This window comes from Oncorhynchus mykiss, chromosome 13, assembly GCF_013265735.2.
Source record: "Oncorhynchus mykiss isolate Arlee chromosome 13, USDA_OmykA_1.1, whole genome shotgun sequence".
Taxonomy (NCBI): domain Eukaryota; kingdom Metazoa; phylum Chordata; class Actinopteri; order Salmoniformes; family Salmonidae; genus Oncorhynchus; species Oncorhynchus mykiss.
In genome coordinates this window covers 34124168-34137975 of record NC_048577.1, presented here as the reverse complement: position 1 = coordinate 34137975, position 13808 = coordinate 34124168, and the positions used below count along the sequence as shown (strand labels likewise).

The 13808-nt window shown below is 40.1% G+C and overlaps 2 protein-coding genes across 7 annotated transcripts in view; both read left to right on the top strand.

Moving 5' to 3' along the window:
- LOC110486166 (homeobox protein Hox-B3a) overlaps nucleotides 1-13808 on the top strand; it is a 57248-nt gene that overhangs the window by 10737 nt on the left and 32703 nt on the right. For 2 of the 6 annotated variants that reach the window (XM_036940837.1, XM_036940823.1), the window contains exon 1: nucleotides 4086-4224. The exons of 2 other annotated variants lie outside the window; for them this stretch is intronic. The gene's annotated coding sequence lies outside the window, so the exon portion shown is untranslated. Of the gene's footprint in view, nucleotides 1-4085; nucleotides 4225-6526; nucleotides 6763-12379; nucleotides 12509-13808 lie in introns of those variants that run through there. 2 more of the 6 variants (XM_036940825.1, XM_036940826.1) reach the window with 2 other exon arrangements.
- On the top strand, nucleotides 667-3175 carry LOC110486167 (homeobox protein Hox-B5a). The gene is made up of 2 exons (XM_021557581.2): nucleotides 667-1348; nucleotides 2057-3175. The coding sequence occupies exons 1-2, from the start codon at nucleotides 766-768 to the stop codon at nucleotides 2302-2304; spliced, it is 831 nt and encodes a 276-aa protein (XP_021413256.1). The 5' UTR covers nucleotides 667-765; the 3' UTR covers nucleotides 2305-3175.

Below are 13808 nucleotides of genomic sequence, written 5' to 3'. Positions count from 1 at the left end.
TAACCTCATATTAATAATACAAAAAATAATTAGAAATTAATATGACTAATATCATAGTGTTCAATATCTACCAGGTATTATCATTATTATAATTAATGATGATATATGACGGAGAGCCAGTGTGACTCAAATCTTACGAGAAACTTCCCCTGGGCATGGTAGAACGAACAGGACTCGCCATCATAGCTATTAACGTTATTAGCTGTAGTGTGTGTGTTTCTCTACTGTATCAATATTCAGTTATTAATGGTGCATTTATTGCAATGAGCCCACTTTTTCTCCCACAGAAAAGGTTAGTAAAGACGCAAAATAATACTGCAATCCCAACATCCAACAAAAGAAAGTTATGGGGGAACAAATCATTTTTATTCTTTCCGAAAAGAGACCTAGATCCTAACTAAAACTCATTCTCCTAAATCCCTCTTTACTGCATTAAATTAAATTCCCAGTAGGTGACGCTCTCTGCCAACACCGAGCACAACCCTGCAATTGGGAGGCACACGTTGACTTGAGTCTAACGACTCCAATCTCGTCATCATTTGTAACCATAGAGCATGAATTACCTCTTGAAGTCATCAGTGAGAATTTACGACTGGTCAACAAGAGCACGTGATTCTCAAACGCACCCCCACCCCCATATTTGGCCGCATACATAGCAAAAACGAAGTACAGTGCATTGCTATAATTCATTAATACATCATAAATCGTGAAGCACAGCGTTATAACGACCAAGATCTACAAATCAAGCCCTCTAAAACAACCTAAATGAGCTCTTACTTTGTAAACTCGTTCTCAGGGCGCTACCCAAATGGCCCCGACTATCAGTTACTAAATTATGGAACTAGCAGCAGCGCTATGAACGCCTCGTACAGGGACTCCAGCACCATGCATTCGGGCTCTTACGGCTACAACTACAATGGCATGGACCTGACCGTCAATCGTTCATCCAATACTGGCCACTTTGGGGCTGTTGGGGATAACTCCCGGGGTTTCCAGTCTCCGGCTCCGGAGACGCGGTTCAGGCAGCCGTCAAGCTGCTCGCTTGCGTCCCCGGAGCCGCTGCCGTGCTCCAACAGCGAGAGCCTGGGACCCAAATGCTCCTCGCCCCTTTCCGACCAGAGCGCCTGCACGACGGGAAGTAACCTCACCAACACCACACATTTCACTGAAATAGACGAGGCGAGCGCTTCCTCCGAGACCGAGGAGGGCACCCATAGAGCCAGCGGCAACACCGCCGCCCGGACGCAGCAGAAGCAAGAGTCCACAGCTACCTCCACCACCACGGCATCGAGCGATGGCCAAGCACCACAGATATTCCCTTGGATGCGGAAACTGCACATTAGCCATGGTATATAGCCTTACGTGATGTCTATCTTGACTTATTTTGATATCAGAAAGGTTGTGTTTTGTGTGTTCGCTTTATTCGTTAGCGTTTCCTCTGTTGCTCCCGATGGTGCCTTTATTTGAGTAAATTCCACAAAAGCGCCATAAATCTGTCAAGAGGGTAAGCCTCGCAAACCGTGGTCTAGAGAATGGAACGGGGTGAGAGAGAGAGAGAGAAGGCAAAACGGCAGGAAGACTTAAAAGTTGTTGTTCCTTTGAAAAGTTAAGTTTTATTACGTGTGGGAACTTTATTACTGCAGGGTGGGAGAAAAACGGCAATAAAATGTGGAGAATGGAGAAAGCTAGTGGAGAAAAGAAGAGTGCAATAAGTTGGGGGATGTGTTGAGGACAGTGGCTATTCAGGAAAATAAATTACTAATGTTTTAACCAAGCATGTTCTTTGTAGTGGGGAATAAATGCCCAGTGAAAGGAATGCATTGATAGCCTAAAAAAAGACACAAAAATACCCCAATACAGCCGGATGAGGCGTATAACAGCATTTGGCGTAGTTTTATGTGCATTGATAGCCGTAGCCTATATCGTTGGTCTTGGTCGTGTGTTGTGTTTACAAACGCGTGCTGGCCAAAGTTATTCAGTATTTTGCTTCTGTGATGCTTTTGGTGGTCATTTCTAGCTAATGTTTATCCCCTTGCGTTTTGTCCATGCTATTCAGATATGACTGGACCAGACGGCAAAAGGGCCCGAACAGCATACACTCGCTATCAGACGCTAGAGCTGGAAAAGGAGTTCCATTTCAATAGGTACCTTACCCGGAGGAGGAGAATAGAGATAGCCCACGCGCTGTGCCTCTCAGAACGGCAAATTAAGATCTGGTTCCAAAACCGAAGAATGAAATGGAAAAAGGACAATAAACTGAAGAGCATGAGTCTGGCTACTGCAGGTAACGCTTTCCAGCCATAGACGTCACGCAAGTAAATAATACACTACGTGGGGTGAAAAGAATACACACATTCAAAATAGTTTTTAAAAACACTATAACTGAGTACTGTACAACGCGGCATCTTTTGGCATGTTGTTGATGTTTTAGGGCAACTTATCTTCTACTGTTGTACTGCTTCTATAAAAAACAGTTCATGTTCATATGTTGTTGTCTTTTTAATACAACAGTGAGTATTGTTTGGAGGGGAAAAAAAGAAAAATAGCTATCAATGCCGCCCGTTGTAATTGTTATAAATATCGTTTACGTGTCAAGTGCTATGTTACTGCTTTCTTGAAAGCTGGCATGTGAGCTCTTAATTGTTATAACTTATTAACAAACTATAACGAATATACTTTTGAGTTTACAGCTTTAGAGACTCCTCTGCCCAAATATGAAGTTCTTAAGCTATATTAAACAGGCCCCTGTATTGCTTTAGCATGAGTCTCGGTGTGTTATATATGGTGATCTTCATGTTTTCATACCATTGTTTGAATCATATCTTTGGATTTTGTCATGTGTTTAAATTACCCATTTATTTTTTGAAAAAAAGGAAACCTGTATAAAAAAATATTGAATAGAATTCCTGTATCCGTTCATACGTTTGTATAGTTATATTCAAAATGTAATTGTCTATTATTGGATCATGCTTATGTTCCAGAAAGGATGTATATATTAGACATTTTTAATGTGACCAATTGGCTATTTGTATTGGGCAGAGTGAATGACAAGTGCGTGGGGGAAAATGACAGTTGTCATGTCGGACTGCCTGTAAGCATTTTGCCAATAAGCTTTTTGTATTTGTTTGTAGCTTACATTGGAGTACAAAATAAAGTTCCTCATACTCAGACCAAACTCCTCGAGCACACTGCTTGTAATTCTGTACCCCCTGCCCCTACCCCACAAACGACCCACCTGGGGTCAAACACGCATCAAACTCCCAGAACCTCGTGTACCCACTGTCCAAACCTGGTAGACGTATATCCTTCTTTGTACGACATCAGCTGTCAATTCGTCTCAAAACAGTATCAAAATACTTCGGGAATATGTCTAAGTCTTCCACAAATGCATTCGGACAAATGATAGGCCCAAGTTAAATCTTAAATGGAACAATCGCAGTCACGGCATTACGCACAAGGACATAGCCACTACTGCAGTCATTTCCATTTTTTACTGCAACCAAAGGGACATGTGACAATCATAGCGGCAAAACTACTGAAACTCAACTAAAATACACACCGAGCACACACTCTTGGCCCATCCCTTGTTGACAAACTTTGACATCCAAAACATTAACGAATTGGGCACTTTTCTGTAATGATTTCCTCACTGTTAAACGGTGCCCCTCCTGTACAAATTAGTTTATGTCTCACTTTCAGTAAACAAGCACTGAACTTTCAAACTTACCGGCGGGTCCTCAACCGTTCTTTCTGGTCCTACGCTACTGTTTTAGAGCCGAGTAAAGGTCCTGCCAAAAATCCCCATCTGCCCGGCGCTGCCTGGCCAATTGCGTTTTGAAAATTTGCTTTCCCCTTTGGCCAAACTATACAAAAAGAAGCTATGACATTTACATGTCAAACGGATGAGGGTTTTATCTTGAAGTTAGACCGTAAAAATCGCCCAGGCCACGGACAGATACCCCTTACTGGCTCTCAAAAGTCACGTGGGGTCCATAAAGTTAGTTTTATGGTTTTGGGGAGTTGACAATATATATTTCACATTCTAGAATGCAAGTGGCGGTTTAACTGCTTCGGAGGGATTCTAAAGGGTCAGTAGTTAGACAAGAGCTATGTAGTAGGCCACTGCAATGCCCTTGTCTGGTTCACACAATGTCTGCGCTCCAGTTCGAACCATTTCAAGGCAGACATGTAATCCGTGGACTGTATGACTGCACCAACTGCACAGTAAGTCCAGTTTTAAGGCTTATTTGGCTGGTGGCTAGGCCTAGGGGCAAGGGAGGAAGGAGAGGGAAGGCTTCGTTTGTACTTACTGTGTCATTTATTTTACTCTCAACAGCGGTATTAATATGATACTGAGTCTCTGGACCTTCCTATATTTCGGGTATTTTAGTTAGGCCTATCTGTTATGTGTGGGGACATGTGATACAGGCGTCGTAGATACATGTGTTTATGTGTGCTTGTTTATATGCTTTAATTGTGTATTTGTGGATGTAACTACACAACCCGTGACTTCCGCCTCCGAGGGAATTCATGTAGACTCAACTGTCGAGGGAAGTTACTTAGACATATAGCCTGTCGTTTTCTATTGTCATTTTGCATCTATGAAATAAAGTTTTGTTGTAGTACACACTTTTGACATCTTGATTTGGAAGTATTGTGATTAGATATTCAAAATGATTGAACATTTCTTGTCAATAATCTCATAATGTATATATATATATATTTGTTTTATGCTAAAGCGTTAAGGTGCTTGGTAACCTGGAGTGGAGTTGCTTCAGCAACAAACAGATTGCAGCAAAGGCTACTCGACGGTCATGGCGATGGGTCCTTACACAGTATAGAGCTGTGATCAGAAAATAAACAAGTTCAAAGTGATTATGAATATGAGCGTGGTATGCGTGATTTTGGTTCTACATTGTTTCCACCTGTCTGATTTGAGAATCAGATATGCTATTGTGATTATCCAGTGGGCAATAGATTACCTTTACCCACACTGGTTTAGTGTATGGAATGGATATCAACACCAACAATCAGAAAATGTCACCAAAGTGCGCTATGCCAAATGCTAAATTCCATGATTTTTCATAGAAAGACCACACACACACACACGAACTCACACACACACTATAATGATATGCGTCCTGGAGGTACAAGCAAATCTTTGTTTGTACCCTGCCCAAGTATTTTCAAGCAGGGAGGGTGTGAATAACAAAACTGGATACGAACATTCACATTCGACCCCTGTATCAAAATCTCCATGTAGGCAGGACAATTTCGAGGAACAAAGACTTGAATTAAAATCCTTGAGATATATCCAATACCATGGAAATTGCACCTCTGTATGACGTGTGATTAAATCCCTCATGTAAATTGTTTAATAGTTGTGTCAACGCGACACTTACATTTGAGACCAAATGTAGTTGAACTCAGTTGTAAACTTTAAACTCTAAATCATTACATGTCCTTGTGTAAAGATCTTTATCGTGGAATCTCTGGCAGTTACTGTCGATCAAAAAACAGAGGATACAGACGTCCTTATTTTAACAATTAATAACTATGTAGTCTACCCAAAGCAGGGGGCGACCGCAACAGAGATAGGCTAGCGAATAAACGGCTGCTAATAGGGAGTGATTTTTATTTCGGAAGTTCCTCAGAACTCGTCTCCAGATATCCAACTGTCATTAATTATTTTCTCTCAGATCTATCCCAATGTGTTTTCAATATGGGGACGACTGGCCCCAAGTATTTTCAACCGTTTGAACAGTTCGTGTTTGTAAGGAGAGTTGTGAGTATTATAATGCCACATATTAGGAAAAAACTACTTTACACACTGGAATATTTACCATAAAAGTTATTCAGAATCAACAGGTTTGTTTAGCATTGTTCATATTCATGACAGGCCAAAATTAATTAACAAGGATACGAGTTTTAATATTTCTAATGGCAACTTTTGCATTTGATATTCAGAAAATGGAAAATCCACTACGGGCTTCTTCATGAGACCTATTTAAACTTATATTCATAGGACGAATATGAGCAAGACAGATGTGAACACGTTATTAATGTTTAGTTTCACAATAATAACTATATCACAATAACAATTGCCAATGAGGTTAACGTTTTATGCGTAAATATCTGATTATTTTCCACTGAGACTACATTTAATTGCACTTTCGCTTTTCCCAAATATTATCAAATCAACAACACAATAGAATTATTCAAATCATATGTTCAGCTGATGGGAAGCGTCCCATACGGTAGACAATTTGAGAACCCAATATTGTCCAGTGGGATTTTAGGCCTAGTACATGTTGTTGTTTTTTTTACATTGAATCCTACAGCGTCCTATTTATTTATTTTTTAAATTATTGCGTTTCCGGTGTGATTTACTCTTGGCTCGTTCCGGTGTGTGTGTGTGTGTGTGTGTGTGTGTGAGCGCGTAACAGAGTGAGGAAGTTCCAGCCAGTAAACAGGAAGGCGAAACTCTGGTTGGGAGGCGAGGTTAGGGCTTCCATTTCATTTTTCATCGGCTGCCTTTTGATAGTGATAGCCTACATTCGGAAGGGCTCTGGCCAGAGGCCTCAGCCCGTCACAGAAGTAGTGCGCGACATGAATTTTTACCTCTTCAAAGTTCACCGGCCTAGACCCCCACGAAGTCGACCACTTTGTTTTTTCATCATCTGTTTCCCGTTTATGTAGGCTACATGTACTTTTTGACAGTCAGAGGCTTAGCACGAGCATACAAGTTTGTAGATGTGTTGGGTGAGTAACTAGGCGACAGCTTTTTCATTGCAAGGTGTGTGTGCTTTTACGTGTGGGTGTGGGGTGTGTTTTGGTGATGTGTTGGCACAACACGAGAGAGCAGAGAGAAGCGTATCCGTAAATGGGTCTGAAAAACTGTATGGTGGTTTTAACAGAAATGATAAAATGTGTGTCACAAGTCTTGGTCTTATTCAGTGCTTTCAATTTGAGACCTGTATATAGCCAATTTAATTTGAGTTTGAAGATAACATGACTGACCTAAATCATCTTGAATTATGACAAACTTGTTAATGCAATTTGGAGTTGCTGTTGCTTGTGTACAATATGAACACCACTTTCCCTTTTGTCTGGGTCTCTACGGTTATTTTGTATCACAAAAACCTCAAAATCTTTCCGGTCTTTTCGATGGAGGACCTGGAACATTCGAACGCCACAATTTCGAACGTTTAAATTGCCATTTCAACAGCGTAATGTGTTTTGCATATTGATAGGGGTAATCTGGGCGCATATCTCATCCATAATGCATAGGGTGTCACCGCGAGGTCAGCAGACGAGCGATGCAAAGCGAGCTCTATCTGAGTGCGCAGGCGCAACCACAATACAGCAAGCCCATCAAGCGCAGCCACGTGCCGTGTTTACCCACCGACAGGGGGAAAATGAATTAACAAAGTTGTTTTTATTTACTTATTGTTTACCCGCTTCTGTATCCGATTCTCAATGTGAAAGGGGGGGGGGGGTAAAGGCAACGAACATATCCTAAATGTGTCCTGCACGTGGCCCATGTAGTGTCCACCTTTGAGAGAGGATTTCAACGGAAACGCGCTGAATAGTACAACAAATCTGATATTCCTTGCGTTGAGATAAGAACTTGATAATGCCAATTCCTTGTTAAAATTCGCTAAGATTTATGATAAGGGGATCACCCTCCTGCAAATATTTGAAGTTGTATATCACCTATATTCGATGTGAATTCCATGCATGTTTACGTTGAGTGATTACTGGAGGAAAGGGAATCTGTACATCATTTCATTACTTCAACATATTCCCTTCGAAGGGCTATTCATTCATTCCAGAAACAGCTATTTATATTTTTGCAACTTTTCAAATTATTATGTAGGCCTATGTATGTGATTTATTTTTCACATTGCAGATTCTTAACATTTCCTACACTTCTAAACTAGTTGTTAATGGTTTGCGTCTTTCAATTCTATCTACCCAATAATAATAATAATAATAATAGTTTAACAATGAAACTGGGCCATTGCTGATCAAAATGTCATGTGTGAAAGAAGCTGACTGTTTCATATCGAATCTAACACTTACCAATTGATGTTAGCATTACAAAGCATTTGTATTTCCCCCAAAAAAGTTTAGTTAACTTTGGTGATCTTATTCATCCTCAAAAACCACTTTAACATGATCCAACCATACACCACTAAGTAGGCCTACCTATTTTCACAAATATCTATACAACGAAATATGTTTTGTGTCCTATTTCTCTCTCAATTTTACTCATGGTGCATACCTTTATCAGGCTAAACATTTTCTGGAGTAGGCCTTAAACCTAAAAGTATTTCTCCACCAACACAAAAAGCTGAACGTCTTCCCATGTAGTCATGTTTACACAATTAGATCTGTGCAAAGAAATATTCCCTTTAAATGCAACTCTCTCCCGTCGCCAGCAGAGCCCGCTTTAGACCAAGTTCATAGCCACAAGAGAGAGTTGTAAACCCGCTTATCTTCCATCCACCTAGCGCTTCGACCATTTGAAACATAACAGTCGATAACCTAAACACTGTTCTTGACTAAAATAGCCCTCTCAACTACGTAAAATTGTACTTTGATTCCACAAAGTGGAGACCACGAGTCGAAACAGCCTTACTAAAATACAGCCAGGCGCACATGACAAACAATTCACGTTGGACTGTCTATCTCCCTGTTTTTCGTTGCTTTGTTAACTACACGAAAGGCAACCAGAAAATAATCCAGCAGCGTCTGCTAAAAGCAGCTCTGAGATTAGAGAGTTAGCATCGTACACTCCCAGTCTTTCTCTTCTCCACTGAAGCTAATAAAGGAAGGTGAATCCAGTATTGGTCGATTGGTTGTATAGCTGCATGGGGTCAAACAGTTGAGGGGTCAAAAGTTTACGTCGTGCGTGACTCTGCCGTCAGCTTGTCGACTCTGTATTCTAGACCAATTGCTGGGTGTCAATGGCAAAGTGGGAGAGGAGAGGGAGGGAAACGAGAGAAGGAGGCACGAGGGAGGGGGCTACGGAGATGAGAGAAATTATAGGGAGAGGAGAGGGAGAGGTGAAGGGCTGACCTTCGTGGTAACAAAGCAACCCCCAGCGCGCGATGGAGAGAAAAATGGACGCTTAAATTGAGGGAAGAAACGGAAAGATTTGGTGACATTGGGGGTCTCTCACGCACATTACAGGTGTTAGCTCTCCCCAAATGTCCTGTCACAGGGACAGCGGGAAATATCTGATGGCTCGTGCAATAAAATTGTATTTATTTTAAACAGAAGCATTACGAAGAGAACGAGAGTAAACTGCCCATACATAAACTGCACGATGAGGAATTTTGATAATTTACTCTAAAATAGCTCACGTCTCTTCATCATATTGCAATTAAATGTTACGCTACATGTGTGCTTCAATCTTAGTGGTGTGTGTGTGTGTGTTTAAAAACCTCAAAACATAGGCCTATAATTATATAGTTTTCCCCTTTCCAGCATTGGATAATCAAAATAATGATAGGCCTATCAATTAAGCACTATTCGTTGACACTAGGCTATATATTTCCGTTTTTGTTGCGTTATTTTAGTGTCAGACATTTAGCGAATTGGCCTGTATGAGGACACTTCTTGTCTGTTTAAATAACATGGGAGAGGACAAACTAAAATTAATGATTTACTTTATTGTTATTAATTATACTCTTCCACGACTACAACAACTACAACTATTATTGTTTTATTATTGCAATTATTATTAGCAGCTGGCAGTAGTGATGTGCAGTAAAGAATGATGGTGCTAGTGTTACTGCCACGGCGGAGGTTCAACTATAAAGGCAATAGTCTATAGTATAGGCCTAATAATACAAGTTGTGTTAAACTCGAATGTATTGAAACATCTTAAATCCCTGTATGCTACCTGCGGTGGTGAACCCCAGAGACATCCCTTCCTCTCCCTGTGCTTATCAGCATAACGCCGTCAAAAAAAAAAACATCTTTATCTTGCTTACCATCTTCAAAATGACTCACCTTATCTGATTTTCCGCTTAAAAATAATGTGCACGGAGACAGAACCAACATCTTGAAAAATGAGTCTTTAAGGCATCCTAAATAAGGTTAAGCGTACACTTATACTGGGATGTAAAACATGTATGTAAAAAATGGATGTAAAAAAAACAGTTTTAAAATATGTCTGTTTATTCCTATCCTTCGCCAATGGTCTCCAGACTAACTCTAAGCATATTCAAATTAGGTTACGGCTGGAATCATTATGGAGCAGGTTCATTCTATTTCTAGACGCTACAATTGCATATGATGGTTTTCCCCTCACAAATGTGTTGGATTGTTTTTGTTTACGTCTATTTTATGAGAATGTATTTTGTAAACCCTGTAACATTTTTTTTGAAACACAACAAAGTCTGTAGGCTACTAAAGGCGTGTTGCAATGCACATCATTTCCATACTCAAAAGAAGGAAATCACCCTCTGTTGAAAATGCCAATTTGTCACTTCCACAAAGCACTGCAGTAAAACAGTGAAAATACAAGGAAAACATCCCGTGCCCCCACCCTGAGGAGAACAACAGTTTTCATTTCACTGTGAAAGGGATGGGTAAAGGATAGTGGTTGGCAGAAAAGGGATGTTTAGACAACGTTTTGTCCACATGGTGACAACTTTCCCAAGTAAGAATATCAAAGCTGCATACCTGGAATAAGGCTATATCATGCAATCTGGTTGCCATTCGGAACCCTAAAACACTACTCTTCAGCAAATTCATCAACAAATAGGCCTCCATTTTTCTTTACGTAAACCTCTTTATCAACGTCGAGAAGTTGAATTGGTGACTTTTGGACGTACATTATTGAGATATGCTTAATGTTCGGTGGAGAAAAGAGAGGGGACAAACGAGAAAATGGATAATTCAGTAAATAAATAATTTCGTTATTGACAGAAACATTTGGCCTAATGGTAGAGTTTAGGATGATATAATTCTGGTTGTTCGGTATTTTGCCAAACAAATAAGTGCATAAGTGGTGAATAATTGTATTAGAGAACATGTCCCTATTGGAGTTCATCCGGAGTTCACTGAATTAATTTCAATTCCATTGTAGCTTGTGCGGTTGCCTGGCAGGGTATTGCCGTGAATTTTAATATCTGCAGTTTGCACACGGCTAGAGGAAGACAAGAATGTATTTATCTTATCGTAGCTTTACACTTTTCAGTACGTCAAAGGAATTAGCATCGAATGATAGCAACGATTGTTTCATTTATTTTGAGCCCACACACGATGCGTGCATCCCTAAAATGTTCAATGTAGGCTTATTATACATTTAGATGAAAATAAGACAAAAAGCGAGCACACATGTTAGATCCACAAAACACAATAAATCTAGTGTAAGGAAAAGGGTATCGAATATCCTCAACTGCATTTACTTGATACCCTTAAATCGACAAGGAGTCTAGTGCCTTTGTGGTGATATATAGGCTATCAACTAACAATCAATTGAACAATTTATAAAATGTTAAACAAAACATATATATACATATATTTTTTTAAACAAGATAGATTTCAAAATTTCATTCTACATCAACAATATTGTATAGCACGGTTTGTTAACTGCACATTTGGTTCCCCCCATTGTGCATTTTATATATGCAACAAAGAAAATGAAAATCACTATGCTTGAGTTGTTTTTCGGGCTTGGAAAGCCTTTTTGAATGAGCCCCCTTCCTAGTCCATTTTTCTTCAAAGTAATGACCTGGGCACAATTCAATATGACCGAGCAAGCTATGCATACATTACTATAGAAGTTGCGAGTGGGAGAGACCCAAAGAAGGGGTGAAACGCAGGTCAGCACGTCTAACAAATATTAAAATGTCCTCGGACTCTTGACACGCCTTGCTGTTTAACAAAGACTGCCAAACTGCGAGATTAATACGAAAACTTGAGTCCATAACAAAAATGCATTAAAGCACCCGGTGGTTTGTCGCGTTCACAACAGTAGAGGGGTAATGTGCATTTTATTTTTTAGATGTATTAGGTGGCATACGGTGGTGTTGAGCGGGGGATAGACTAGCCCTCTCTTTTCGCTCACCGCAAGGTTAAAGCGAATATGTCGCATTCGTTCGACTGATGAAGTTGGTCTCCTGCTGTTTTATCGTATTATTTTCTTCCTCTTATAGTGTGTGTAGTCTACTCGTCGGAGATCGGCTTTCGCCCTTTGGATTGTTTAATGTCCGCCCGCCCATTGTTGCCCTATGCTACCGGAGTGAAGTTTAGGGGAACATCGCAGAAATGAGAGGGAGTTTCACGCAGAAAGGTATCACGGAGAGGTCACGGGCTAAACCTGTGGCGTTAGAGAAAGGTAAGGGGGCTTCTGGGCTCACCGTACGGCGAAAGAGAAAGAAAGGCTTGGAGAATCGACAATTATCGGAGCAAGACCGCGTCCTGTGTGCAGCAGGAGAGATGGGGAAAGGGGGAATCGAAGACGAGATGAAATGTGCCAAGGAGCGAAGTAAGTAAGAAATTGGCGCTTAATTTACATATTGCGGTGTTCTCTATTGAGCAGGTGCTTGCCTGGGCGGACCACGTGCTTTGCACTGCGGTGAGTGGCACTGTTCCCCCTCCTTTCATATTCCGAGTAGTTATGACTTTAATTCAGCTCATTGAGGCGCAGTACCCTGAGCACAGTGTGGGGTTTTGGGGTGAATATTTACCTTGGCTATAGTTTGTGGGTGCTCTCCTTGAATGCCTGTTGGTGTACACATTAACCCCGAAGGGGCAGATGGCTCATGGGTCCCTATGCCGTTCAGAGGGGATAGTTAAGGGGGTGAAGGCGAGGTCGTGGACTACAGGGGGTGAAAGGGCTAGAGTGGACACTAGGGCTGGACTTTCTCCCTTATGCTATGAAAATATATTGGTCCTATTTTTGTGCGTTAGAATTTAGTCGCGTGACATATGTTTCTTATACAGGTATGATTAGGACTAGCTGGATTCATTTATTCATTTTGTCCACATTGTATAGTGATTAATTCAGCCCTGATATAAAGAATGCCCGTTTTTTTGAGGAGAAAGATAGAAGAATAGACAGACAATGCAAGAAATTGACGATTTGAGTGTTCAGGACATTGTTAAGGCCTATTTGTGAATTAACGAATATGTAAACGCTAGGGGTGCTAAAGATTTCGTAATATAGATTTGGTTTGTTGTTTTCCTCATTACAAAGTATGAAACGAACAAAGATAATTCTGGTATAGAGGTTCACTTCGATGCCATCTCCATTTTTTTTTTGTTTTTCTGAAATGACTTGGCTTTTGCTCAGTAATTGTTTCTTTAATTGAATTTGGTCCCAAATTCCATTTAAAAAAAAAGAACCGTTGCGATTTCTAAACAAAGACCCATCCAAAGAATAACCTATACCCATTGATATAGGAACACTTTGAGATAAACATATTTAGACTAAAATGGACACATGGGATTAATAAATATCAATAGGCCTAATTTTTCTTGTTTTACTACTCTAATTTATTGGTAGCCTATTAAATAATGGCACAATATAAGATATTTAAATATTTTAATTCTCCATCATAGGGGTAACCTATCACAGGTATCATGTTAGATTATTCAATAATATTTCCTCATGAAATAAATAGCCTATTTGAATATGGAAAATTGTATTTTCCTAGTCAATATTTCAATTGATTTAAAACAAAAAAAATGTGTATAATAATCGAATTTCAAATGTCTCTTATAGAGAGGATGGTTTGAGAAACATGCCTTGATGTTGATTAGAGGTGAAGGTCTTTGTTGAATGT